This window comes from Microcebus murinus, chromosome 6 (genome assembly GCF_040939455.1).
Source record: "Microcebus murinus isolate Inina chromosome 6, M.murinus_Inina_mat1.0, whole genome shotgun sequence".
Lineage (NCBI taxonomy): Eukaryota > Metazoa > Chordata > Mammalia > Primates > Cheirogaleidae > Microcebus > Microcebus murinus.
The window spans coordinates 46,024,335-46,048,581 of NC_134109.1; the positions used below are offsets into that span (position 1 = coordinate 46,024,335).

A 24,247-nucleotide genomic window follows, 5' to 3' on the forward strand; every position below is an offset into this window, starting at 1 on the left:
TGCCGTGGCGTCAGCCTAGCTCACAGCAACCTCAAACTCCTGGACTCAAGCAATCCTTTTGCCTCAGCCTCCCAAGTAAGCTGGGACTACAAGCATGCGCCACCATGCCCAGCTAATTTTTCTATATATGTTAGTTGGCCAATTAATTTCTTTCTATTTAAAGTAGAGACGGGGTCTCCCTCTTGCTCAGGCTGATTTCGAACTCCTGACCTCGAGCAATCCGCCCGCCTCGGCCTCCCAGAGTGCTAGGATTACAGACGTGAGCCACTGCGCCCGGTCGGTCTTTACAAATCTTTACAAAGCAAGATATCTTTATTAATTAGACTTTACTCATAAAAATAGTGAATTTTAGTGAGAGATTGACCAATTTAGAGACAGAAGTTTGGGATCTGAGTCCTTACTCTACCATTTCCTGACTGTGAGCTCAGGCAGTTTTCCCCATGTTTCTCACTTTCCTCGTGTGAAAATGACCCATCGTGGGGGCAACAGCTCACCACACAGAATTATTCTCAGAATCACAGGAGATGATGGAGCAAAAGCACTTCTAAATAAAAAGATGTGTTGGACGTTTTTATTCCCCGGGCCCAAACCTACTGAGAGCAAGAAAAGGTACCAGTTGTGTATAGGGTAGGCAATGGGAAGCCGTTTCTGGACTTTAAAACTGCCATGCGGATGACACATCTGGCTTTGGATATTGATGATTTACTAAGGTCTCCAGGTGTAGCACAAAGCAGATGAGCACACAGTCAGTTCCACGGACTCTTCTGTCTCCTTCCTTCTGTGTCATTTTCTTAGCAACAGCCAGATTGTGCTTTTATTTCCTTTCTATCCATGCAGAGGACTCGGACCCCGCTCCAGTGAATCCTTGCTATGATGGGAGCCACACGTGTGACACAACAGCCCGGTGCCATCCAGGGACAGGTGTAGATTACACCTGCGAGTGTGCATCGGGATACCAGGGAGATGGGCGGAGTTGTGTGGGTAAGAGCCGTATCTCTGTGTCTTTCAGGTAGCCCTGGTGTGTGCTTTGCCCTCCCCAGAATTAAGGCATTGTGGGAGACAAGCGTCTACCATCTCTGATTTCCATTGGTCTGTGATTTTAGCAGCTATTAATATGAATACAGTCATTTAAAAACTAAAGCATGGCCTAGTTACGTTGGAAAAGGGGAGCATCTTGGGCTAGAGCTGTGGAATAAAAAAAAAAAACTATTACAGTTCCTAGATATTTTGAGTTTTATACTTTTGAGCCTGCATTAAGTAGTTCTTGGATTTACTAATAAAGCATGATTTCTGGTTTTGTTTAAATTTCAGACATTGTGTTTCTTTCATCTATTATAGCCCAAAAAGCAGCAATAGAAATTCCTTTATATTTTAAAGAAATTGTTAGTGTATTTTTCTTCTAAGTATCCATTATTTTTAAAAGACTTAAAGAATTCTTAGAATATTCATTCAAAAATTGCCTCCCCATATCTTACTCGTGAATGACTCTAAATAAATTTTTATTTCTGATCTGTAACATGCATTCGTATCTGATGTTTAGAAATTCTGTGTGTGTGTGTGTGTTTTTTTTTTTTTTTTTTTTTTTTTGAGACAGAGTCTTGCTCTGTTGGTTGTGCTGGAGTGCTGTGGTGTCAGCCTAGCTCACAGCAACCTCAAACTCCTAGGCTCAATCGATCCTCCTGCCTCAGCCTCCCAAGTAGCTGGGACTACAGGAATGCGCCACTATGCCTGGCTAACTTTTTTCTGTGTATATTTTTAGTTGTCCAGCTATTTTCTTTCTATTTTTACCAGAGTCAGGTCTTGCTCTTGCTCAATCTGGTCTCAAACTCCTGAGCTCAAATGATCCGCCCGCCTCAGCCTCCCAGAGTGCTAGGATTACAGGTGTGAGCCACCGCGCCCGGCCAGAAATTCTGTGCTTTGACTCATGTTTAGTCCACCAACCGTCAGTCCCACTGAATCATCATAGTAGTTAGAAAACATTGAGTTTTCAGACCTTCACTTCCGGGATCTTTGATTTAACCAGCATCTTTCTGTTTCCATTTTTTCCTTAGATGTAAATGAATGTGCAACTGGCTTCCACCGCTGTGGCCCCAACTCTGTGTGTATCAACTTGTCTGGGAGCTACAGGTGTGAGTGCCGGAGCGGGTATGAGTTTGCAGATGACCAGCACACTTGCATCTGTGAGTACCAGAATCATTTCCCTTTTTGGCCAAAATGGTGCTGAATCTTGCTCTTTAACCCATTAATGTTTCCATGTCTGTTATACAGAAGCTTTGGGATGTGGTTTCCTTAAAAACACAATTTACATAGAAATAACCCAAAGCTATGGCTTAGTTCTGCCCTGTTTGTTTTGTTTCCCCGTAAATATTTTTGGTGGTGGTATTGAAGGATGTTCACCTCAGCTGGGATTCCCGTGTGTCTTGGTATTTGGCCTAGTCATGTAACAAGACTATGAACCTCTAGTAAACACCCCAGCTCTAGATAGAGCTCAAGTATTTCTCAAATTAGAATGAGGTAGATTTGTAAATCACAGGTGCATAATTATACCACTTGTCCAGCAAAAGATCTCATCTCAAATAAATGGACCCTAATAAATAGGGCCCCCCCCAAAATGCTTCAGACCTAAACATGGATCCAAAAGAACTAGAATTCCAAACTCATTCCATTGACAGAACTAGATGATAATAGAAAAACACACTTTTTAATCCAGTGGCATGAAAAATAGCAGTGATGAGAGAAACTGTGTGTGTGTTTGGCAATTGCCTTGGAGTGTTATGAACTTTAATCTAGGATTGTTTGGGATGTTCATGCTTAATATTTTAACCACAAACCCATATCAGCACTTCTCGAACTTTAATATGTGTGTGAACCATCTAAACTTGCTAGAAGACAGATCATGACTCACTGGCTCTGGGGTGGGGCCTGAGAACCCACATTCCTCACAGACCCCAGGCGTGCTGTGAGGAGGGAGGCTCACCCTCCACAGGCCTGAACTCCTAGATGTCCGTGCTTCTCTTTTCAGTGATCGCCCCGCCTCCCAACCCCTGCGAGCACGGCAGCCACACCTGCGCGCCTGCTGGGCAGGCCCGGTGCATTCCCCACGGGGACGGCACGTTCAGCTGCGCCTGCCTGCCTGGCTACACCGGCAACGGGCACCAGTGCTCCGGTGAGTTACCTGCGGGTGGCCTCAGCCACCTGGAAAGCAGCCTTGGATCCACATCCTCACATAGATAGACCGGACCTCTCCCAGAAAGGGCCTCTGCCTTCCTTTCACTCAGACATTCTCACAGCTGCCAAAAGAGGAAGAGAAAAGGTGACCTCTGAGTCAGAAAGGGGAGCCAAGGGTGATTCCCCTTGGACGAAGCTGGCAGCGCGTGTGGTTGTCCTTTATGGAGACGTTCCTGGAGGACCACAGAGCCCTGCCAGCTTGTGACCCTCAGTTCCAGGGAGCGAGTGACGGCTGGGAACTTAGCAGGGAGGTGCGTGTGCTCCTGTTGGAAGTCTCTGTCCTTCAACCTCTGTGGTTCGCAGCTTAACTCGGCACTTCTAGTCATGCTGCTCTGCGATGCCATCTCTAAATACGCGTATGATTCTTTCTCTTTAATTTTTCCCTATCTTCTCAGAAAAGAAGAAAAAATTCCACGGATAAAACAGATATTATGCATACCTAATTCAGCAAAACTTTTCCCTCAGAAATCTATCTTTAAGACTTCATATAATATTTTATAAAACCACTAAACCAAAATGCAAGGCTAACCATGCACATTTAACTTAGAATGTGTGTGGGTATTACTTAAAGACTAGCTATAACTCTCTGGGTATAAATGTTCATGAAACTAGGATCAGTAGTTCTTTAATATAGAGATTATTCAGTACATCTACATAAACCATGAAAGATTGTCTAAACATACCCAGTGGTATGTGACCGGCTTGAAACTCAGTTTCACGTCAGCCCTGCACACAGTTATGGGAAACTGAGACCGTGGGGGTGAGAGAATGGTGGGCAAGGCGTTTGGAATGAGACAGGGCCTGTGTGGGGACTACAACCCTTAACAGGCAGGCTTTCCCCTCCTTGAGTTGCTGTCTGCCTCTGCCGCCACCACCTGGGCCCACTGGGCTGGTTGCTGAGAACAGCCCGGGAACTCCTGGGAGCATGCTAGCAGATGTAGAGAGCGTGGGCTTCTCCTCCCCAGATGTTCCGTCCTCAGCCTTCTCCCCTTTTCCCTCAGGTTTTAGCAGGCTGAGGACACGTCTCATTGATAGGACAAATGCGTGACGGCAGCCCAGCCCTCTGCTCCTCTGCAGACGGGGCAGGCCACGTGGTGCTGTCTGAGCCCTGGTCTTGGTTTCCTGCTGTGCAGAAGCTCTGCTATATGGTTTCCTTGGAAACATAGTTTATATTGAAGTGACCTAAGCTGTGGTTCAGTATAGCCCCTCTTTTTTTTTCCTAAATATTTTTGGAGTTGAGTTATTGAAGGATTATTTGAATATTTATCCCCTCCTAAAACTCATGTTGAAATTTAACCCCCAGTGTGGCAATATTGAGAGGCGGGACCTTTGAGGTGATTGGGTCATGAGGGCATTCTGCAATCACGAACGGGTTATTCCATTCATGGATTGATGGGTTCATGGGTTGTTGTGGGAGTGGACTGGGCTTTATAAGAAGAGGAAGAGAGACCAGAGCTAGCTTGCTCAGCCCCCAGCCATGTGATGCCCTGCACCACCTCTGGACTCTGCAGAGAGTCCCCACCACCAACAAGACCTTAATCAGATGGGGCCCCTTAACCTCGGACTTCTCAGCCTCCAGAATTATAAGAAACAAATTCTTTTTCTTTAGAAATGTCTCAGTTTTAGGTGTTCTGTTGTAAGCAACAGAAAACAAACTAGGACAGGTGGAAACCCTCAACTGGGATTCCTGTGTATCTTAAAGCCCAGTCTGGTAACAGACTGTGAACCTCTTTAATAAACACTCCCAGCTCTAGATAAAGCTCAAGAATTTCCCAAATTAGAATGAAGTAGATTTGTCATTCACAGATGTTTGCCCAGCCAAAGAGCTCCATCTGTTAGACAGGTAGGGGGTCCCCTCTATGGGTATGGAGTCAGGGTGAGGTCCACAAGCCTGACAGTGGGAATGATGCTTTTTCCACCTTTGTGGAACTTGTCATTCGGTTTGATTTAGCCCACTACCAGCTCTAAGAAATGAGAATGCAGAAAAAAAACCTGTCTGTAGAATTTCATATTTAAACATCTGGCTGCTCAGGTCAGCAGAGGTGGTGCTTTGAAGGTATTTAATTCCTTAGCTCTTTAGTTTCAAACAGAGAAGTTAAAATTAATTGCAGCCTAGATGTGATAAGTATTAATAATCAGATGTTAATTTAGGTAAGATACTGCCTGCTCTAATCCTTTCTAGAATCATTCTCTCTTCCTTCTTTTTGCTTCCACTTGTCCTGTAAGCTTTGATTACCTTCTGGGGTCACATAAGGACCCCGAAATGAGCTATTCTTTTATGTTGAGAATTTGAGTATTGCCACTGTTTGTTGCTGCCCTCTCTTATTTCTGTCATTTTCAATGGTCCTTGTTTTATCTCTGGTTCTCTGCTTTTAGGATTCTCTCTGGAGCTCACAAACCCATCAAGTGCTTCCCCAGTGCATTAGTTTCTATTACTTATATAACAAATTGCCCCCAAATGTAGCAGCTTAAAACAATTCACACGTGCTATCAGTGGGTAGGGGCCTGGGAATGGCTTAGCTGGGTCCAGCTTCAGGATCTCTCACAAGGCTGCAATCAAGGTGACTGGCAGGTCTGCAGTCTCATCTGAAGGCTTAACTATGGAAGGATCCTCTCATGGTTATGGACAGGAGTCGGTTGTTTGAGGACTGTTGGACTGAGAGCCTCAGTCCTTGCTGGTCATTGCTTGCCTTCAGTTTCCTGCCACGTGCGCCTCTCCAGCATGACAGCTTACTTTATTAAAGCCAGCTTGAAAGTCTGCTAGCAAGATAGAAGTCATCACAAAAATGACATCTCCCCAGTGTGGCTTTATTGTGTTAGATAAAAGCAAGTTACCAGAGGGGAGGGGATTACACAAGACCATGAATACTACCAGGTGTAGGGGTCAGAGGCTGCCTACCACAGCCAGTTACCACATGGTTGCCTTCAAAACAAGCCATTTTTCTAAAGACCCATGCACAAATCAGGCTAGGCTAATCCATGAATGTAACTTGGAGAATAAATATATAAATATATTACTGTGTGCGTGTGTGCACATATATTTAAAGGTATTCCATAGTACACGTGTGTCTCAGTCACTGAAGGATATTTGATGGAGGTTCTATTTTGTGGGAAATGCACCTTCTTGAAGCATGCACACTCTTTTACTCCATCAAACTAAAAATAACAAAGTGTGTGGGTTTTTCTCCAGGCACAGTTTGTGAAAACCCAGGCTCGCTGGTGAGGCTGCCCTTGGATTTGGGTTCTCAGTGTGGTCTGAGTCACTAGCAGGAGGCTTTTATTCAAGTGGAGTTAGATCTTCTCTGGTTTCCCTCAATCTGGAGTCATTTCAACCCTGTATTGGTGCAAACTGGGTATTTCTCAGGCGTTTCTGTCCTTATGGATCTTGGTGACTTTGCCAGGTGCAAAAGCAAGTTGTCTTGTGCTGGGACCTTCCCAGGGAGGAGCGAGTGTGAGCCGAGGAAGCTGGGCTGCAGATGCGTGCTGATCTGTAATGATGAGCTGTCATCACTCAGGAAAGGGGGCAGAAGGGAGGGACTGACATTCTTCTTTCTCAGGCTTTATGCTCCAAGAACGTAGATGGTGGGCATGGTATGGTAAAGTCGGTACAGTCACAGGAGATGAAAGTGAGGCTTGAAAGGAAGCTTATTATACTCAGGTCTGGGGTAGGGTCATCACAGGGGTACAGCCAGAGGGTGCTCAACTGAACAGGGAGCAGAGAGAGATGGGGCTCCTGTGGGCTGAAGCCTTTGTTGGGGTCCAGGGTGGGGTCGAAGTTAATCGGCACCAGGGAATTTCACTGGGCTCAAAGGCAAATGTGTGGTGGTGGGGACTGGAGTCCAGAGGTTGGGTTTGTTATCAAGCGGCTCCAGCTGGATTTGCTCAGAATGAAGGCCCTGAGAATGAAGTTGAAGCCCCCAACGCTTGGACTCAAAATGGAGGATTTTAAATACATTTTCCAAACTGGTTCTTTACCAGCTTAATAGCGTGGAGAACTGTGCCGGGGTTGAGCTACCTCTCATTACCTGAATGATAAGGGGACTCTACTGGTCCTTGAACAGTGTCATCTTAGCCTCAGTCTTCTGTCCCTACAGACCCTTGCCCGTGGCTGTTAAGCATAGTCGGTGGCCCCCTCCCCAGTGGTGCCATGAGGAAAGCTGCTCCGTTGCTGAGGGGCTGAAAGTCTTCCCATGTTTTCTCTCAATGCATGACATCCTGTGAAATAGGAAAGGAGACTCCCTCTTTATACACAGGCTGTGGCTCCCCACAGCCCCGTTAGCATTTGCACTCCCCAGGAGAGGCCCTGGCGCGGCTGGATGCTCATTTTCCGTCACCGTGTGAGGCACCACCCCCTGAAGGAGTCGGGGACGGGGGTCAGGAGCCTTCGCCTTCTCTGGCTTTGTGGGGACGGGGATTTCTCACCTGTGATGCCTTCAGTCTCTTTGTGGCCCCTCTCCCCCATGTTGGTTGGTCTTAGCAGCTACTGTCTCCCCAAAACCTTAGTGTCTGCAGCGGTGGCGGCATGGCTGTGGGCAGGCCGCGTTCAGGCTGGCCGCGGGCTCCAAGAACGTCAGTGAACCGTGGCTCTGGGGAATCCCCCGCTCTCCGTTCAAAAATAACCATAAGAAACTGATCCATGGGTGCTAGAAATAGGCCTTGTGTCTGCTTCCCGTTCCTGTCATTGCTGCTTCCTGTCATTGCTTGGGGTTCCTGTTGCCATTAGAAGTACTTTCAGCGCATGTATTGTGAATGGCTTTAATTTCTTGCATTTGGCTGGATGCTAATTTTTTCAGCTTTGGTTTCACAGCCAGTTTTACAGCCTCTGCCAAGACAAGGAATTGGACGCTCACCAGCCTCACCCTGCTGGCCACCTGAGCTGTCCTTTTGGAGAGACAGAGAGCCAACTTCTAGAATAATTAAATATAACAATATTGGCTTATTTGGGGGCAACTGAGGTGCTAACTAGAACACCTTGTTGGTGTCTATCCTTGCAGATGAGTTTATATCTACTTTCCTGCCTTCGTAGGTGAAATGAAGGCACCAGCTGCTCACCAAGCAGGGCCTCGCTGGGTAGTGTTAGACTTGGCCATGTTGAGCATTCAGAATGTTTCTGGACTCCAAGGAACCAATGTATATAAACTAAACTTCCCAGAGGCAGAGGAGTAAGCAGAATGCTACTTGGCTAACTATAATGTGAGAGATTCCTCTTCAGTGAACAGAAGGGCTGTGTCTAGTGTCCAGTGACTCAGCTCAGCAGGACCTGAGAGAGCACCTTGGTTGGGAGGAGGTGGCTCAGTGAGAGTGTGGTCAGAACACAGGTGGTGTGGAGAAGCCTACAACAGTGTCATCTGGGACATGGGGGGGGGCTGAGGGAGGAGCCACCCCCATCCCCAGCCCAGTCCCATCACAGGGCTCCAGATCCTTGGTTTCCCAGGCCGATGTGTTTTTGCCATGGGCTGTTACCAAATTGATGTGATTCTGTCCCATCTTGTTATTTTTTCTATTCACACATTTAAAAAAATAATTTCTGCTCATCATTATGAATGTCACTACTGCTTTGCTTTTAGCCAAGCCTCTATCAGACCTACACCCTTTGTTTATCCTCCTCTTATGCTAGAAGATTTCCTCTTAAGAAAGCTTACCTCATGTATGGAGCATTAGTTTTAACAATTAATTTCTCGGGTTATTTTGGGGGGTGGGGGAGTGACTTGCTATTGTTGGGATGTGCTGATTTCATTAAATAAATGGAATACAAATGGCTTTTGTTTGAAGTATCAGGATTTTACAGTTTTGAAAACTATAGTTATGGACATTAATCCTCATGGTACCAGGTGCAGAATGGAGGGGCTGAATTGTTTATTCTGATGTGCCTGACGAATTTAGATTCTCTTTTTTATGTGTTGTTTCAAAACCCCAGATAATAATTTTCTTATTTTTTCTCCTATATTTCTAAAAGTAGGAAGTAAAGAAAATGTCTGAGTAATTGGGGATTCTAGATAGTGGGGCTCTGACTAGACAAGACCGAATGTGTTTCTTAGTTGAAAAAGTCTTAGGGGCAGCCTCTGGCTCCTTTGCCTCTGTCATTGAATATTACAGGGAGACAGTACAAACAGTGAAAGGAAAAAAAAAACTATCGTTACATATATTTATTTTAGTGTTACTAAAAGGAAGTTAATGATTTATAGTCTAAAGGTTAGTTCAAAGGTAACTTCCTGGAATTCACTATAGATGAAAGATGTTTTCAAAATATACTGCAGGGTGTTTTTTTCTGCAAGTGACCACCTGTTTGATTTCTATACTGAACATTTTTAGTCTGTGTTAACTCACATGTTCCTTGACTTTTTTTTTCCTATTAAGTTTACCTTTAGGTGTCAGCATTTTCCTGCTCACCCCTAAAGGTCCATATTGATCCACATGTACAGAGACCACATAGTAGCACAGATTGTGTACAGTGAAGTCATGCCGTTCCTTCCTTCCTTCCTCTGTTCCTGACCCGCAGATGTTGATGAATGCACGGAAAACAGATGTCACCCCTCAGCTACCTGCTACAATACCCCTGGTTCCTTCTCCTGCCACTGCCAACCTGGATATCACGGGGATGGATTTCAGTGCACACCTGGTAAGGTTTGCAGGGCCAGATTAGGCACATTCATCTCCTGGCTCCTTCAGTGGTATATTTCTGTGACAATAGGCCCAGTCTTGGTTTAGCCCAGTCTGGGGCCTTTGTTGGATTCTTCTCTCGGTGACCACCTGCTGCACTGAATGTTCTCCAGGGCCTGGAGCAGATGCCCCCACTACACAGCAGCAGCTCTGGTTAACTGGCCTAGTGATCTGCTTTGCCTCAATAAGTATGAGTTGGATGATGTATCGAGGTGACGTTTATTAAGCAGAAGCCACATACACCAGTGAGCTGGGAGTAGGTGCCCACGGTGACGACTTTCAGGAACTTGGCCAGCTCAGGGCAGTCTGATGACTGCCATTGACCTAGAGCTTCTGAGGCTTGAATTCTGGGCCCCAGGGGATGAGTGGGGTTTGACTTGTTTTCTCCAGGGTCTCCTGGGATGTTTGGATAGATGCCAGGGGTTGCTCTTTGTTGTATCCAGAGAGCAACAGGCCCCGAGGGCTGATGGAAGGGCCTGGCTGCTTTCCCTTTAGAGTCAGCTAAGGACTTACCAGTGGGATGGGAAAATTGGGGAGAAACTAGGTAGATAGTGGCAGAGCTAAAATAAGAATTTGAGGCTCCAAAATCCCAGCGCCTTGCTATTTTTCTCATGTTGTACCATCTTCCAGTTGTACAAAAAATTTTTTTCAACACAGGAGACTTTGAGGTTGGCTGGTGAAAGTGATGGGTTGCAATATCTTTTATTTCTCCTTTGTGTCTCCCTCTGCCTTCGTCCTGGAAGACTCTACCTCGGGCCTGAAACCCTGTGAACACCAGCAGCGCTATGCCCGAGCACAGCACGCCCACCCTGGGGCCCGGCTCCACGTCCCCCAGTGCGATGAGCAGGGCAACTTCCTGCCACTGCAGTGTCATGGCAGCACTGGCTTCTGCTGGTGTGTGGACCATGATGGTCATGAAGTCCCTGGGACCCGGACTCCACCGGGCTCTACCCCGCCTCACTGTGGACCACCACCAGGTGAGCCAGCAGGAAAGAAACCTGGGGTACTGGGTTAGGCCTGGGGCTCAAGGACAGAATGGCACTGATGGTAGGTAGATTACAACCCCTGCCCGGACAATGCGGACGTAGGGCTGGTCACTAACCTTTCATAGCCTCTTTCCTCCCAGGAACACTTGAATAATACATGCACACCTACATGCACACAAGTTATAGGGACATGTATACATGTGAAATATGTGATGTCTTAGACCCCATCCAGTACAAGTTGAGATTGAGTACATAGGTCAGGCTGAGGCTGCTGCCCTGGTTCTGTTATGGCAGCGCTTAGAGAGATCTGAGAGGCTACAGGATCTGGACAGACTAGTGTTTTGTCCAGAAGGAAAACTGCCTTCTTATGTAAATATCTCACTTTGCCTGTTGAATTGCAAGAAACAGGATGACATCTGTGTTAATATCATAGGAAAAATAAGTACGACACCTGTAGGTTTTCTAACCTGATAACCCCAGCCCTCTCCAGCTTAGCCCAACATGTTGAAAGGTAATCACTCTTGCCTTGGCTGCCCTCAGGAGAGATGCAGGAATCTGGTTTTTGTTAGCCCAGATGGTGTGAGATGCTGAGGATAAACGTGTCTGTTGCCATCTGAGAGTTCCCTGGCTGGCCAGGGCACAGTTACTAAGTGCTCATGGCCGATGCCAACAGCAGGCAGATACAGTAGCTCTCTGTTCCTTGATCTGTTCAGAGAAGGGTAGAACTTCTTTTTATTATTGTAGAAGAACTTTATTATGAAGAATATAGGATTGATTTAATACTGTTTTAGCTAAAATGATTCCTATATCTATGTTTGCTAGCCAAAAAGCCATTTTTACTATTGAGAATGGTTCCATAAATACTAGTCTCAGCTTTTAATGTGTGAGAATAAGAAGAACTGGAGAATTACCAACAGTTTTGCTTCTTTCTATAATCTTAATGGTTATGGCTGCGACTCTGGTGCTTCTCAGAGTCATATAGGTAAAAAATGGTAATTGCTTGATCCACAGTAATGCTCTCAGTCCCTCTCTGTCTCTATTTTTAGGAAAAGATTCTACAGGTCTAAAAAAAAAAAAAAAAAAAAAAAAAGGCTACAGAGAAATCCTATTTCGCCCTGCCTTGTCTTTGAAAAGTCTTGGTTCTAACTCCAGCTGGGATTTGAAGGAATCAGATGGTTGGGAGGTGCCTCAGGGGAATGGCTTAGAATTGTATGAAATTTATTAGGACAAGCATGTGTTAGGGACAGCGATTCAAAGAGAAGCCAAGGGACTGTGAGAAGTTAAGACTTAAAATAGGGACAGTTCTTTTGTGCAGACTGTCTCATGCCCAGACTTCTCTCCCGCTGCTGGTTTGGCGTTGGCTGCCATTTCTGACTAGTCTTGCCTGCGTAATGGGTCAGTTTGAGGGGGGTGAGAATGCTCTGTGCCCAAGATTTCAAAATATTTACACCCCTGCCAACCAGAGACAAAAGAGAAAGAAATCCATAGTTGGATTGAGAAGCAGCTTCAAACTGTACGGAAGGAAAGGGATGCCTACACATGAGCGATTTGAGACGCCCATTTCCCAGAAGTTGGCTGTGCTGTGTGTCTGCCTTCCAAACAGATGTGCCTTGTTGGGTGGTCCCTTGAACCAAAAATGGAATCTCTTCAGTTCAGAATGTGGAGCGGGGGTGGCATTGGGAACTTTTCCAGGGAATCCCACCTTGAGGTGGGTGGTGAGGATGTGAGGAACTAGCATTCCCCTCTCTGGGTTCCTCGAGACACATTTGGGCGAGGAAGTCAGAATCCTACCCTCTCCACGACTTCCACCGGCCATGCATAAGCTATGGTGGCAACTGAAGGGCATCCGCCTCCGCCAGCCCTGATGAGTCTTGCAGTTGAGGTAGTTGCGTTTGAGCCCTGACAATTTTATTCACAATCTTCCTGTTTTCCCAGAGGAATCGTAGGTGCTGGAGCCCAGGCATAACGTTTGCAACTTGTTCTTCCAAGTCACTGGAGGATTTTGAGCAAAGGGGTGACATGAAATGCCTTTGTGTTTCAAATGGACCATCCCAGATGCTAGTAGAGTTTATACTGGGGGGTGGGGGGGGGCAGAGGCAAGTATTAAGGAAAACCAGTAAGAAGGCTATTGCAGAAGTCCCATCACGAGAGGACCAGGGTGACGGGGGTGTGGGGTATGAGAAGTGTAGATTTTCTGAGTGGATTCTAAAGGTAGAGCTGACAAGATTGTTTGACATATCAGATGTTGGTGGGGAGAGAGGTGAGGAGTCAAGCATGCTGAGGTCCAAGCAGTGGAAGAATGGAGGTGCTATTTGCAAATAAGGAAGACTCTAGGGAAGAGGAGCAGGTTTGACGGGCTGGTCCGCTTTTGTTAGCTTTCCTCCAGATTTCTATCATACCTGCAGGTAGTGATAGCAAGTAGGTACTTGGCTGTGTGATTCTACAGACCATGGGCTTTGAGTTGCAGGAATTACAATAAAAAGGAGGAAGGAGAAGCAGCTCCTTTTATTTAAGTTCCTTTAGGTAATCCCACCCATAAATAAGTTATTTCAACAAACCTGCATCAGAGTCTTCTCAGAGAACAGCTGTGTTAGGGGCAGGGCCTTGGTAGCACTGTGGAAGCCGCCTGGGAGGAAACCGCTCTGCAACAGAAACCAGCAGGAGTTTGAGTGTGGGGTGAGCTGTGAGGGTGGGGACAGGAGGGACGGATGCTGGAGGAAAGAGGGGGGACAGAACAACGTGGTAGAAAGCTAGGGCCTGCGGGAAACGGTTCGCCTTTGAGATAATCCAGGAGCAGGGTGGCTTAAAGGACTTCTAGGAACTGGGCTGAGAGTCAGTTTTAAGTTGTTTGTCACTACTTCTGCCGTGTTCCACACAGCAATTCCACTCAGTTCCACTTTTACTCCGTACTGTTTTCCAGTGGATGGCAACTGGGGGTCACGTGGCACAGCCAGGCTCTCAGTAACACATTCCAAGATGCACACTGGCCAGTCTCAAGGTGGCCCTGTCAGCAGCAGGTCCTGGAGCCTGACGCAAGTGGGAAAGAATAAAAATTGGCTTTAAGCACCACCCAGGCCACTGAGTCCCTAAGGAGTATCTGCACAAGTGCCGGGTCAGCAGAGGCGTCCTGGGCGCAGGCGAGGCGGGCCGTGTGGGCCTCTCCTGGCTGAGGGAGGTGGTCCCCCTTCCCGGGCCGCCTGAGTCTGCACCACTCACCTCACCTCTTCCTGTTGTTTCCTGATGTGCTGGGGCCTTGATGACGGACCCTCCGGCCCGGGGAGATGGGAGTATCAAGATGATCTCATCTTCTGATTCCCACAGAGAACGTCTTAGGACACATTTGCTTTCCGAGCCCAATATCTGGGGACTTGGCTGAGACCTCATTACAGGGGGACCATGCTGCATTCTGTCCCTGGCTCACAAAGGCGCTTTACTCCCCAACTGCTCAGAGCCCACCCAGAGGCCCCGGACCGTCTGTGAGCGCTGGAGGGAAAACCTGCTGGAGCACTACGGCGGCTCGCCCAGGGACGACCAGTACGTGCCCCAGTGCGACGACCTGGGCCACTTCACCCCCCTGCAGTGCCACGGCAAGAGTGACTTCTGCTGGTGTGTGGACAAAGACGGCAGAGAGGTGCAGGGCACCCGCTCCCAGCCAGGCACCACCCCCGCGTGTAAGTGCCAGGGGTGGCCCTGCCTCTCCTCGGTGGCATCTGAGGCCTTTCTGTAGGGATGCTGCCAGCCGTGGGTGAAGGTGGGGACGTGAGGGGTCACCAAGTCTAATGAAAGACGTCGCCGTACGCTGTGTTAAGTTACAATCTGGTCCTCCACCTCAGATCCCGAGCTGGATTTGGTGTTTGGTTTTTGTCATTAGCAGCTTCTGTAATTAGAACATCTGGAGCTCGGCTCAACAAGCGATTATTGTCCCCTCCCAGCCCAGGGTGAAAGGCGACATATGCCACCCTGGGGCCCCAGAGAGAAGCTGACACAATACTGGTTCTGTTTTCTTCCCCTTGAAAAACAACAAAAAAATACCCCGTTCTGCTTTGTTCTGAAGGAAGAATTTTGTCTTCCTCCCTAGTAATTGGAAGTAATTTACATAATTGATCCTTGGGAAAAAAAACTAGAATTTCTTGTGAAGAACATCTGGAGCACATCTGTCCAGGGTGAAGAACTTTTTATATTTTGGGAGGCTCTGGTATGTGGGAAAGTAACTTTTCTTTCCCTCTCCCCACCCGTCCCTGTGTCCCCTCCTCTCCCTGCCCATACGCCTCTCCTCTTCCCCTGCGCAGGTATACCCACGGTCGCTCCGCCCACCGTCCGGCCCACGCCCCGGCCTGACGTGACGCCTCCGGCCGTGGGCACCTTCCTGCTGTATGCCCAGGGCCAGCAGATCGGCCACTTGCCCCTCAACGGCACCAGGCTTCAGAAGGACGCAGCCAAGACCCTGCTGTCGCTGCATGTAAAGTGGATTTCTTCGGGGAGGGGGGGGGGCTGTGCGCACAGTGGAGCCCTGTCGCGGGGCGGAGGACTGCACGGGGAAGTCCTGCAGGGTCTCCGGGCTGCAGTCCCTCTTCATAGGCCTGATGCCAGCACCCCAGATGGGGGGGGGGGGCTCTCTGTTGCTGGGAGACACGTCTGGCTAACCAAGGCTGCTTCACAGGGTTTCAGATCTATGCAAAGGGAATTTCAGAGTTGACAGGATGTGGAGGCTGCATGGTAATTCAAGGGAAAATTGACAAAACTTTATCCCAAGTCCCCAGGGTTTTCTGCATGTCAGACATATCCACAGTGACCCTGGAAATAAAACGATAGGAGGACTTAGCTGCAAGGTGTGGTTCCTGTGATCAGCTGAGAATTTCCAAGGGGAAATCAGTGTCACCTCACTGTTTCAGCCTCCTCTCCTCCCATTTTGGTTCTGTCACTTTGACCCACCTCTTTCCCAACTTCTCTGACTTGTGTGTAGACGAATATCTGGGGAGCACAGGAGTGGATGGAGCTTTCTGTAGGGGTGCCGCTTCCTAAGCCAGCAGCCTCCCTATTGCCAAGGCACCCCATTTTGGAGAGAGGGATTTCTTCTCTGAAATGGGGAAAAGTGAAGGGGGCTTCCTAGAAAGGCATTGACACTTACAATGGGAAAATCATCTGATTCCATTTTTAGACGCCAGGCACTTGCTCACCCATGAGAAAGTGCAGTGTTCATGTTTATATTTACTTATGTTAATGAACTAACTCATTATTTGGGTCCAAAACAGCTCAGAAGCAGCCAGTGTTTAGAAAGAGATGATTTTTTTTCTTTCTTTTAAAAGTTCAAGTTTGGTTTTCTTTCTCCCTGGTAATCCCTAGCATGTTGTTTTGTAAAAGTTTCTTTGGAAGAGGTAGAAACTAAGAAGTTACTGTCACCTCAAGATACCTTATCTTTTATTCTAGCCAAGTTGGGTGGCTTGACTGCACTTCTGAACGTGGCTTTGATAAAGGCAGGGTGGTGACAGTAGTGGTAGTGGGACTGAAAGAGAAATGGGACATAGGTTATAAGCACATTTTAAGCAAATCTCCTTAAACTGCAACTTTTTCTCCAAGAAACTTTGAAGTCTCCACATGGGTTTATGAACCCCATGGTTCTCTGGGTTGATGGGAGCTCACATGAATGTGTGTACTCTTGCCTGGGGCAAATGACTATTTAATTTTCAAGTAAAAGTGTAGTTGACCTTAGGTCCCCCTGTATGAACTGGTTGCTTATCCACAGGAGCCAAACCCTGTTTCATGCAGTCTCTTGTGCTGACTGCTCTCAGAGGCCTAAATCAGGCCAAGCCCCAAGAGGCTTTGTTAGGCAAGGCAGGAACTGGTGTGACCTCAAGGACAGCCAGATGGTCCCTAGATGTTTGGCTTTGCACATCTAGGCTTCTCAGAGCAGGAGTCAGGATTAGAAACTGAATGAAGCAAGTACTGTATGGAGTTGAGGAAAGGAATATCATATAGGCTTGGAACTTTTAAAAAAGACTGTCATTTATTTAGCTATAAGGGAGAGTTCTCTAGCCAGAGGTTGGATAGCCACGACACTCCAGTTCTTTAACCCATCAAATTATAGGCTTTCTTTTACACAAAGTACAACTGAACGCTTGCTTCCTAGGAGTCAGGGACAGAAGTAAGATGGACTGCAGCATAAGTGTAAAGGAAAGATCTCATCATATTAATAGAGGAGTAGATTTTGTTGGCATGTGTTGACAAATTTTAGAATGGCTCTTTGAAAAAGGGCTGACATTTGAAAGGATTCAGTTTTTGCCCAGTAAAATACTAAGGACTTATTTTGCTGAGACCATGTCCTCTAATGACTGAAGGGGCTGATTTTTTTTTTTTTTCATTAAATTTCTTTGTTTTTACTGTCAACAGCACTTAGGCTAATTGTATGCTAATTACAGATTAGGACACTTTACAAACATTTATGGTATTAATTTTTATAGCAACTACAGGAAGTAGGTACTGCTATTAGTCTTGGTTTGCAAATGAGACCAAGGCAGAGAGAGGTTAACTACCCAAAGTTACACAACTATGAAGTGTGAGCGTGGGTTTGACCCCAGGGAGTTGGCCTCCAAAGCCCACATGACCAGCCGCTCTGCTCTGCTTGCAAGACCACTGTGCAGGGTTGCTCACCAGAGCCACAGATGAGTGAGGCAACTGAGTGTGTGAACTCAGGACATTCAGAAGCCTAATTTTGACAATTCTATGATTTGGTGCACAAAGGGCTCCATAGTCATTGGAATTGATTACGACTGCCGGGAGAGGATGGTGTACTGGACAGATGTTGCCGGGCGGACAATCAGCCGTGCCAGTCTGGAACCGGGAGCAGAGCCTGAGACAATTGTTAATTCAGGTCAGCAGCTTCACGCAGCAGACTCTTTGCATTTCATTTGATTCTACTAAGTCACTTGCCTATTTCGTGCTGAAGTCTCCCCTCTTTCCCTTAGCCTTCCCCTTCCTCCAACAGAGAAGGTTAAGTTCTAGGCAAGTCACTTTATTGAGCTGTACAAGACTAGCTCCTCTGAAAACACTTTCACACATAAGGAACGAAAAGGTGATTCTTACGTGAGCCCTTCACAAAAGAAAGACTCATGGTAAGAATCCAGGTTGTGGCGATGGTTTGTTCTGCCTGGCCCCAGCACTGTGGATGCCCTGGTGCCATCAGCCTGGTATGTCTATTAGTCTAAAAGAAGCTAGACATGGTAGAAAAAGTAACAACAGAACCTGTTCCTCTATTAACCTGGTTCTTGGGACTTAGACTGTTGGGCACTCTTTTTCAAAACTGTTCAAACAGCAATCTCTCTGCTACAGGTTCATCCTTCATGCCCTGCAAATGCTCCAGTCCTGCCTTTGCTTTATTTCCAGGTCTGATAAGCCCCGAAGGACTTGCCATCGACCACTTCCGCAGAACGATGTACTGGACAGACAGTGGCCTGGATAAGATAGAGAGGACTCGGCTGGATGGCTCTGAGCGCAAGGTCCTCTTCCACACAGAGCTGGTGAATCCCCGCGCCATCGCTGTGGATCCAATCGGAGGGTCAGCTGGGCTTCCCTAATTCCCCTCTGTTACCTGTACATCCTGATTTAAATAATACGGTGTGGGGAAGGTCAGAACAAGACAGTAAAAGCTCAAGTGCATTAATTTAACAAAGATTTATTGAGGTTCTAGTTAGGGGTCAGGCACTGTTCTAGGCAAAGACAAGGTCTGTTCTTTCAGGCAGCTTATATTCTATTAGGAGTAAATAAGACAGTGAACAAACAAAAATATTAGACTGTAATGTGATGTGTAGTGAACCCAGTGTTGAGAGATTGGGGGCTACTCCGGATCAAATGATCAGGCAAGGAGATGACACTTCAACTGGAAGTGAAATGGGTCTCCTTCAGCAACACATCTACAAACCACGGTGTAAAGCCACAGTAGGGTTTATCTCCCCTAAATGGTGAGAGTAACCAAAGCTCACACACTGGGCATGTTATTTTCTCTGGCTTCATTTTTATTGTAGCAAAAGTCAAGATAAAAATTTTCTGTCTGTGACAATTATTAAGGTCACCAGCTGGGACATATAGGACTTAGTCAATATTTCAGTACTTGTTAGAACCAGGGAACGTTTTATACCTTGAGAAATTCTTGCCACATTTAAGTGGAGCTTCTACCAAATGAAATTCTGGAGAAGCCTTACAAATCAGTGAAGAAAGTGTTCAGCTTTAATTTTCAGCAAAGCGTGTTTTGACTATGAAATACTTAGTGCAAAGCCTCAAAGGTAGTTCTGAACTTTGGGGTCTACACACTGGGGAAGGTGTATCTTTCTCTAGTCCAGTTGACTTAGCCACAAGAATGAATAGCCCTCTTTAAAACCCTCTTTTTCCATAGGCTTGCCTTTCTGACATTTGGGAGGTCCCTTATTCCATTCTTGATGCTTGACTGAAAGTAGGGGGAGCTGCTGGCCTGTGAGCAATGATACCTTGGTCATGTCTCCATGATCTGGGGAAAAGGCATACTTTTAAGTTGAAAGCCACATCATAGCCATGAGTTTAAAAACCAAAAAAGTAGAATTTTGTTATCACAACAGCAAATAATAAGTGCTTAAAGGACTTAAAAAATAATTTTTAATGAAAATAAACAGCCGGAGCCAAATGTGAATGTAACACAGTTAGTTAAATCTTCCTCAACAGCTTAGTGGAATAGTCATTAAGCCTTCGTGGGTATTTCTCATTCACATTCTATAGACTTTTATCTTACATGTTTTTTTCCTTAAGCAATCCACAAATGATTGTGTGTCTGTGTGCGCTTGTTCTAGACTTAATGTTTTCAATGATCTTGAATCATTTGGGGGAAGGAGACAGATCGTGAAGGAGAAAGCAATGATATGCTTTACCAGTTGGAATCCTCCACCTTAGCACGAAGTGGAAACTACTTTCTGGCTTTTGTTCTCAGCTTTCCTCTGCTTCATCTGTTGGGCATAAGGGATGACACAGGGAAAACCTATGATTTCTTCCTCTCCCTGCTTTGAGGTTCTCTTTAGCTCAATGGATTCATTCAACACTCCTATGGCTTTTATAAAACACTATTTTATAAAAAGTGCTTTCATCACTTCTGCTCTAACCATAAACCTGTTTCCTTACATAGAACCTATTATCAATTAAAACCGTATTATTTTCTAGTTATCTGTTAAATGATTATTTTTCATTTTTAACAAGGCATTTAAAAGATAAGTGCCTCAACTTAGAGTGTTTCCATCCCTGGGTGCCAGGTACAGGCCAAGTGAGATTCCCCTTCAGTAAGTGCCAAACATCATTTTCCTTGAAAGAGACAGTTAAGAACAATTTCCCTCTCAAATCCCTGGCCCAAGTGTCGCACTTTTATAGCTAAGCCATTCCTAACAACTGTATTTCTTTGCATTCTAAACCGAAGATCCAATTCAAGATTTCAACAAATTAAGGGTTTCTGGGCAGCTGAGTCGGGTGTCTCAGAGGCAAGGATTCTGATACCTTAGACAATGATTTCTTCCACATAGTTACAATTGTCAAAAAAAAAAAGGAAAATATGGCTGTATATTATTTCTATGTAACAAATTGCCCCAAACAGCTTAAGACGAACATTTATTGTCTCAGTTTCTGTGAGCCAGGAATCTGGCTGTGCCTTAATGGGGAGTGTCTTTGGCACAGCATCTCCCAAGGCTGCAGTCAACTGTTGGCTACAGCGTAGTGATCTTAAGGTTCGGCTGGGGGAAGATGCACTTCCAAGCATTGTCCAGTGGGCTGTCGGCCAGGGACATCAGTTCCTTGGCACGTGGTCCTTTATAGGGCAGCTTGCAACAAGGCATCTAGCTTCCCTCCGATGGAGAGAGGGCACCCAAGGCAGAAGCCACAGGTTTTTGAAACCTAGTATTGGAAGTGATAGCACGTCACTTCTGTGTACTCTGCTCACTAAAAGCAAGACATTAAATCCAGCCCAAAGTCAAGGGGATTGCTTAAGGCTGTGGGGTGTCACTGGGGGATGTCTTAAATGCTGCCACAGGCTGCATGGCTATTCTTTTACAATCTTCTTTTAACTTATCTACAGCAACTTGTACTGGACAGACTGGAATAGAGAAGCTCCTAAAATTGAAACATCTTCTTTAGATGGAGAAAACAGAAGAATTCTGATCAATAAAGACATTGGATTACCCAATGGTTTAACCTTTGACCCCTTCTCCAAACTGCTCTGCTGGGCAGATGCAGGTAATATTACTGATGGAATGCAGATAACCCTTCAGTGTGAGCACTGCACTAGATTTTACTACAAAACCAAATCCTGTAATTTAGATCCTTTTGGGGTAAATAAATTTTTAACAGTATAGCACATAATCTACTCCTTTGGTCTATACATTTTTAAAGAATATTTTAAAATGGTCCTTATAATCTTTGGTGAGGAAAGGAGGGTCTGAATCAGGCAGTTAAGTTTGTGCTGCTTGCCTGATCTCAACATGAACACTTGGCATAATTTTTAAGAGTTAAAAAGAAATATTAGCCACTGTTGAATTGACAAACTTAGATAAATCTATTACTGTAACAGTATGTAATTATGCCAAGAACATTCTTTGAAAAGTGATGTACAAGGTGGCTTCCTTCAGTAATAAATCTGGGTTGCTAATACCCAGGCTTATCTATTTGTTTGCTTCTCATTAGCATAATTGAAAAGATATGTGTCTTTTTTATATTAAATAATATGAAAAAGACTGTTCTTGAAGAAATATAATCTAATTCAAGGGATTGTAATGCAGATGGATCACTTTACAACCCATCCAAAACAAATTACATTTTAAAAGAGTATTTGAAATTTAAGCCAGGGCTCCATGAGAAATGTGAAACTTGGAAATTCTTGAATTGTTTAGTTTTTGCAAAATTTGGACTGACTCCTTTACACTGAAAAATATGAGCCATGTTACTATTTTAGTTGCTTTTCTTCCCTCTCACTGAAAAAATAATATATTCTTTAAAAATATTTAAGGATTTTTGTCAAAAGGTTGCCTTGGCTATTACACATTGTTTACAGAGGACAAGTATTTACTCAGATGTTAGGTTTATAAATTTATAAGCTAAGGTTTAAAATCACATATGTTATCTCTAAAGTCCTGCTTTGGAAGAAACTTCACCAGATTTCAGTAAATGCAATCCTATCTCTATTAAAAACTGAAAAGCTATTCAACAAACTGGAGACTAATAATAGAACAGGAAATTTTGTAGTTGCTAATTTGTATGATTACAATGGAAGTAAAATATCCTATTTCCTATTCTATTAATACTTTGTTTCTTTTGATAAGGAATTTATCTGCCACTATCATTTTTGGCAGAGCAGCTTTTCTTTCTCCATGGTGCAAAAGGATCTCATTTTCCTCCTTTAATATTTTAAAAGGAACCAAAAAACTGGAGTGCACACTACCTGATGGAACTGGACGGCGTGTCATTCAAAATAACCTCAACTACCCCTTCAGCATTGTTAGCTATGCAGATCACTTCTACCACACGGACTGGAGGAGGTGAGACCAACATACTGTGGACAAGCCTGAGAAGGCTGACTGTTTTAGAGGACATACTACTTGTTTTACCAAAAATTAATTGACACTAGTAATTAAGTCCTCTGCTAAGGCTTTTGTTTCATTATCTTATTAACAGATAACATCCTTCAAGTGTAACTGCTTTTGAAATTGTGCCTTTACTTCACCCAGAAATTTAATGGTATTGCTCACATGTAACTTAAAAGTGGCAAAGCTATTTGGTAATAAGCTATCTAAAAGGGAAGCACATTAATCTAAATCTGTTCATCAGAGAATAAAAGGCTACCTTTCAGTGGCACCATGAGGTATATTTTTTCTTCTTGAGACAGTCTCACTCCATCGCCCTGGGCAGAGTGCAGTGGTGTCATCATAGCTCACTGCAAGCTCAAGTGATCCTTCTGCCTCAATCTCCTGAGTAGCTGGGCGTGTGTGTGTGTGCCACCTAAATTGATTTTTAAAAAGATGTGGACATATTGTCTACCAAGGAAAACTGAAAAATACTATTTAGACTAGTTCTCAAATGAGAAACTGGGGAACATAAAATGTACATGTCTAAGCCCTCTACCCCATTCCTTACAATTTTGACTTAATTGGTCTGGCACATGGCCCAAGAAATTGTATTTTAATAGATTCTCATGTGATTCTAATGTGCAGCTAGCATTAAGAACAACTGATTTTAGACCAGTGGTTCTCAAACTTCAGTGTGGCATCAGCATCACTCAGGAGCAGAGACTTCTCTCTATTAAAACTGACTTTTGTGTTTAACCTTGTATCTTTTTACCTAGTGATTGACTCTCCATGAATTCATTCTGTTACTAGGGACGGTGTTATATCAGTAAATAAAGACAGTGGTCAGTTTACTGATGAGTATCTCCCAGAGCAGCGATCTCATCTCTACGGGATAACTGCAGTCTACCCCTACTGCCCCACAGGTAAATGGACATGCTTCATGATGCTCCTCTGGATTAGCAGGGAGAAAAAATATATATAAATGGATTACCCCTGGCCCAGCTTAGCTCTGCTGCCACTATTGAGAGCTCATACATCTACCTAGCTTAACCATATACAAAATGAAAGACATGCTGTTGCAACTTAGTTATAAAATACCTCCCCCCCCCTACTCTATCCTCACAGGAAGAAAGTAAACAGGACCATGTTAAAGGTGGACTTGGAGTTTACAATCAGAACCTGGACCCTAAAGAACATGTACTGCAAACAAAGGTGAAGAAAGTGGAAAAGGAATTGGCCATGAGAAGTTCTGGGACCTACAAGATGAACATTTTTAGTGCAAAAAGACTAAGTATATTTTGTGAAAAGTTTATACCTCAATCTTTACTACTGTAAGTTTTAAAAAGGTAATAGAATTTTAATTGTTGCTTATTAAAGCAACTTTTTGTAAACACTTATATTTAAAAGGTCAAATTCAACTAAGAATGAGAGTTTAAGACGCTAAATCTGATTTTTGCTATAGATTCTTTCTGGCCAAGAAATTAAAACATGTGAGAGTATAAAAATATACAATCCTAAGGATCATAAACTTTGATATACAGAAGCCAATGCAGAACTGATGGGAAATGACCAGTTTATAGTTTCCCAACAAAAGGTCTAACTTTTTTTTTTTACCTCTGCATCAGTGCATTTCTATTTATATCAAAAGGTGCTAGAATGATTCAATCTATTTTCTCATCCTTGTAAGTGCCTCTATAGAAGCACCCACAGAAAATACTACATTAATAAATACCAAAGACGTAACAGTTCTCAAATTTTCTATGTTATTCCAATAAAATATTTTAAGTTTTCCTATGACTTAAGGATCTATAT

At 44.8% G+C, this 24,247-nt stretch overlaps 1 protein-coding gene across 1 annotated transcript in view; it reads left to right on the top strand.

Moving 5' to 3' along the window:
* Positions 1-24,232, top strand: part of NID2 (nidogen 2) — a 60,714-nt gene extending 36,482 nt beyond the window's left edge. The window contains exons 9-21 of the mRNA XM_012758005.2: positions 838-981; positions 2,052-2,180; positions 3,023-3,166; positions 9,728-9,847; positions 10,632-10,865; positions 14,324-14,545; positions 15,164-15,333; positions 17,613-17,742; positions 18,255-18,426; positions 20,953-21,110; positions 22,285-22,408; positions 23,246-23,358; positions 23,561-24,232. Of these exons, the coding sequence (XP_012613459.2) occupies positions 838-981; positions 2,052-2,180; positions 3,023-3,166; positions 9,728-9,847; positions 10,632-10,865; positions 14,324-14,545; positions 15,164-15,333; positions 17,613-17,742; positions 18,255-18,426; positions 20,953-21,110; positions 22,285-22,408; positions 23,246-23,358; positions 23,561-23,571 (1,871 nt within the window). The 3' untranslated portion in view covers positions 23,572-24,232. The remainder of the gene's footprint in view (positions 1-837; positions 982-2,051; positions 2,181-3,022; positions 3,167-9,727; positions 9,848-10,631; positions 10,866-14,323; positions 14,546-15,163; positions 15,334-17,612; positions 17,743-18,254; positions 18,427-20,952; positions 21,111-22,284; positions 22,409-23,245; positions 23,359-23,560) is intronic.
* The last annotated feature ends 15 nt before the right edge of the window (positions 24,233-24,247 follow it).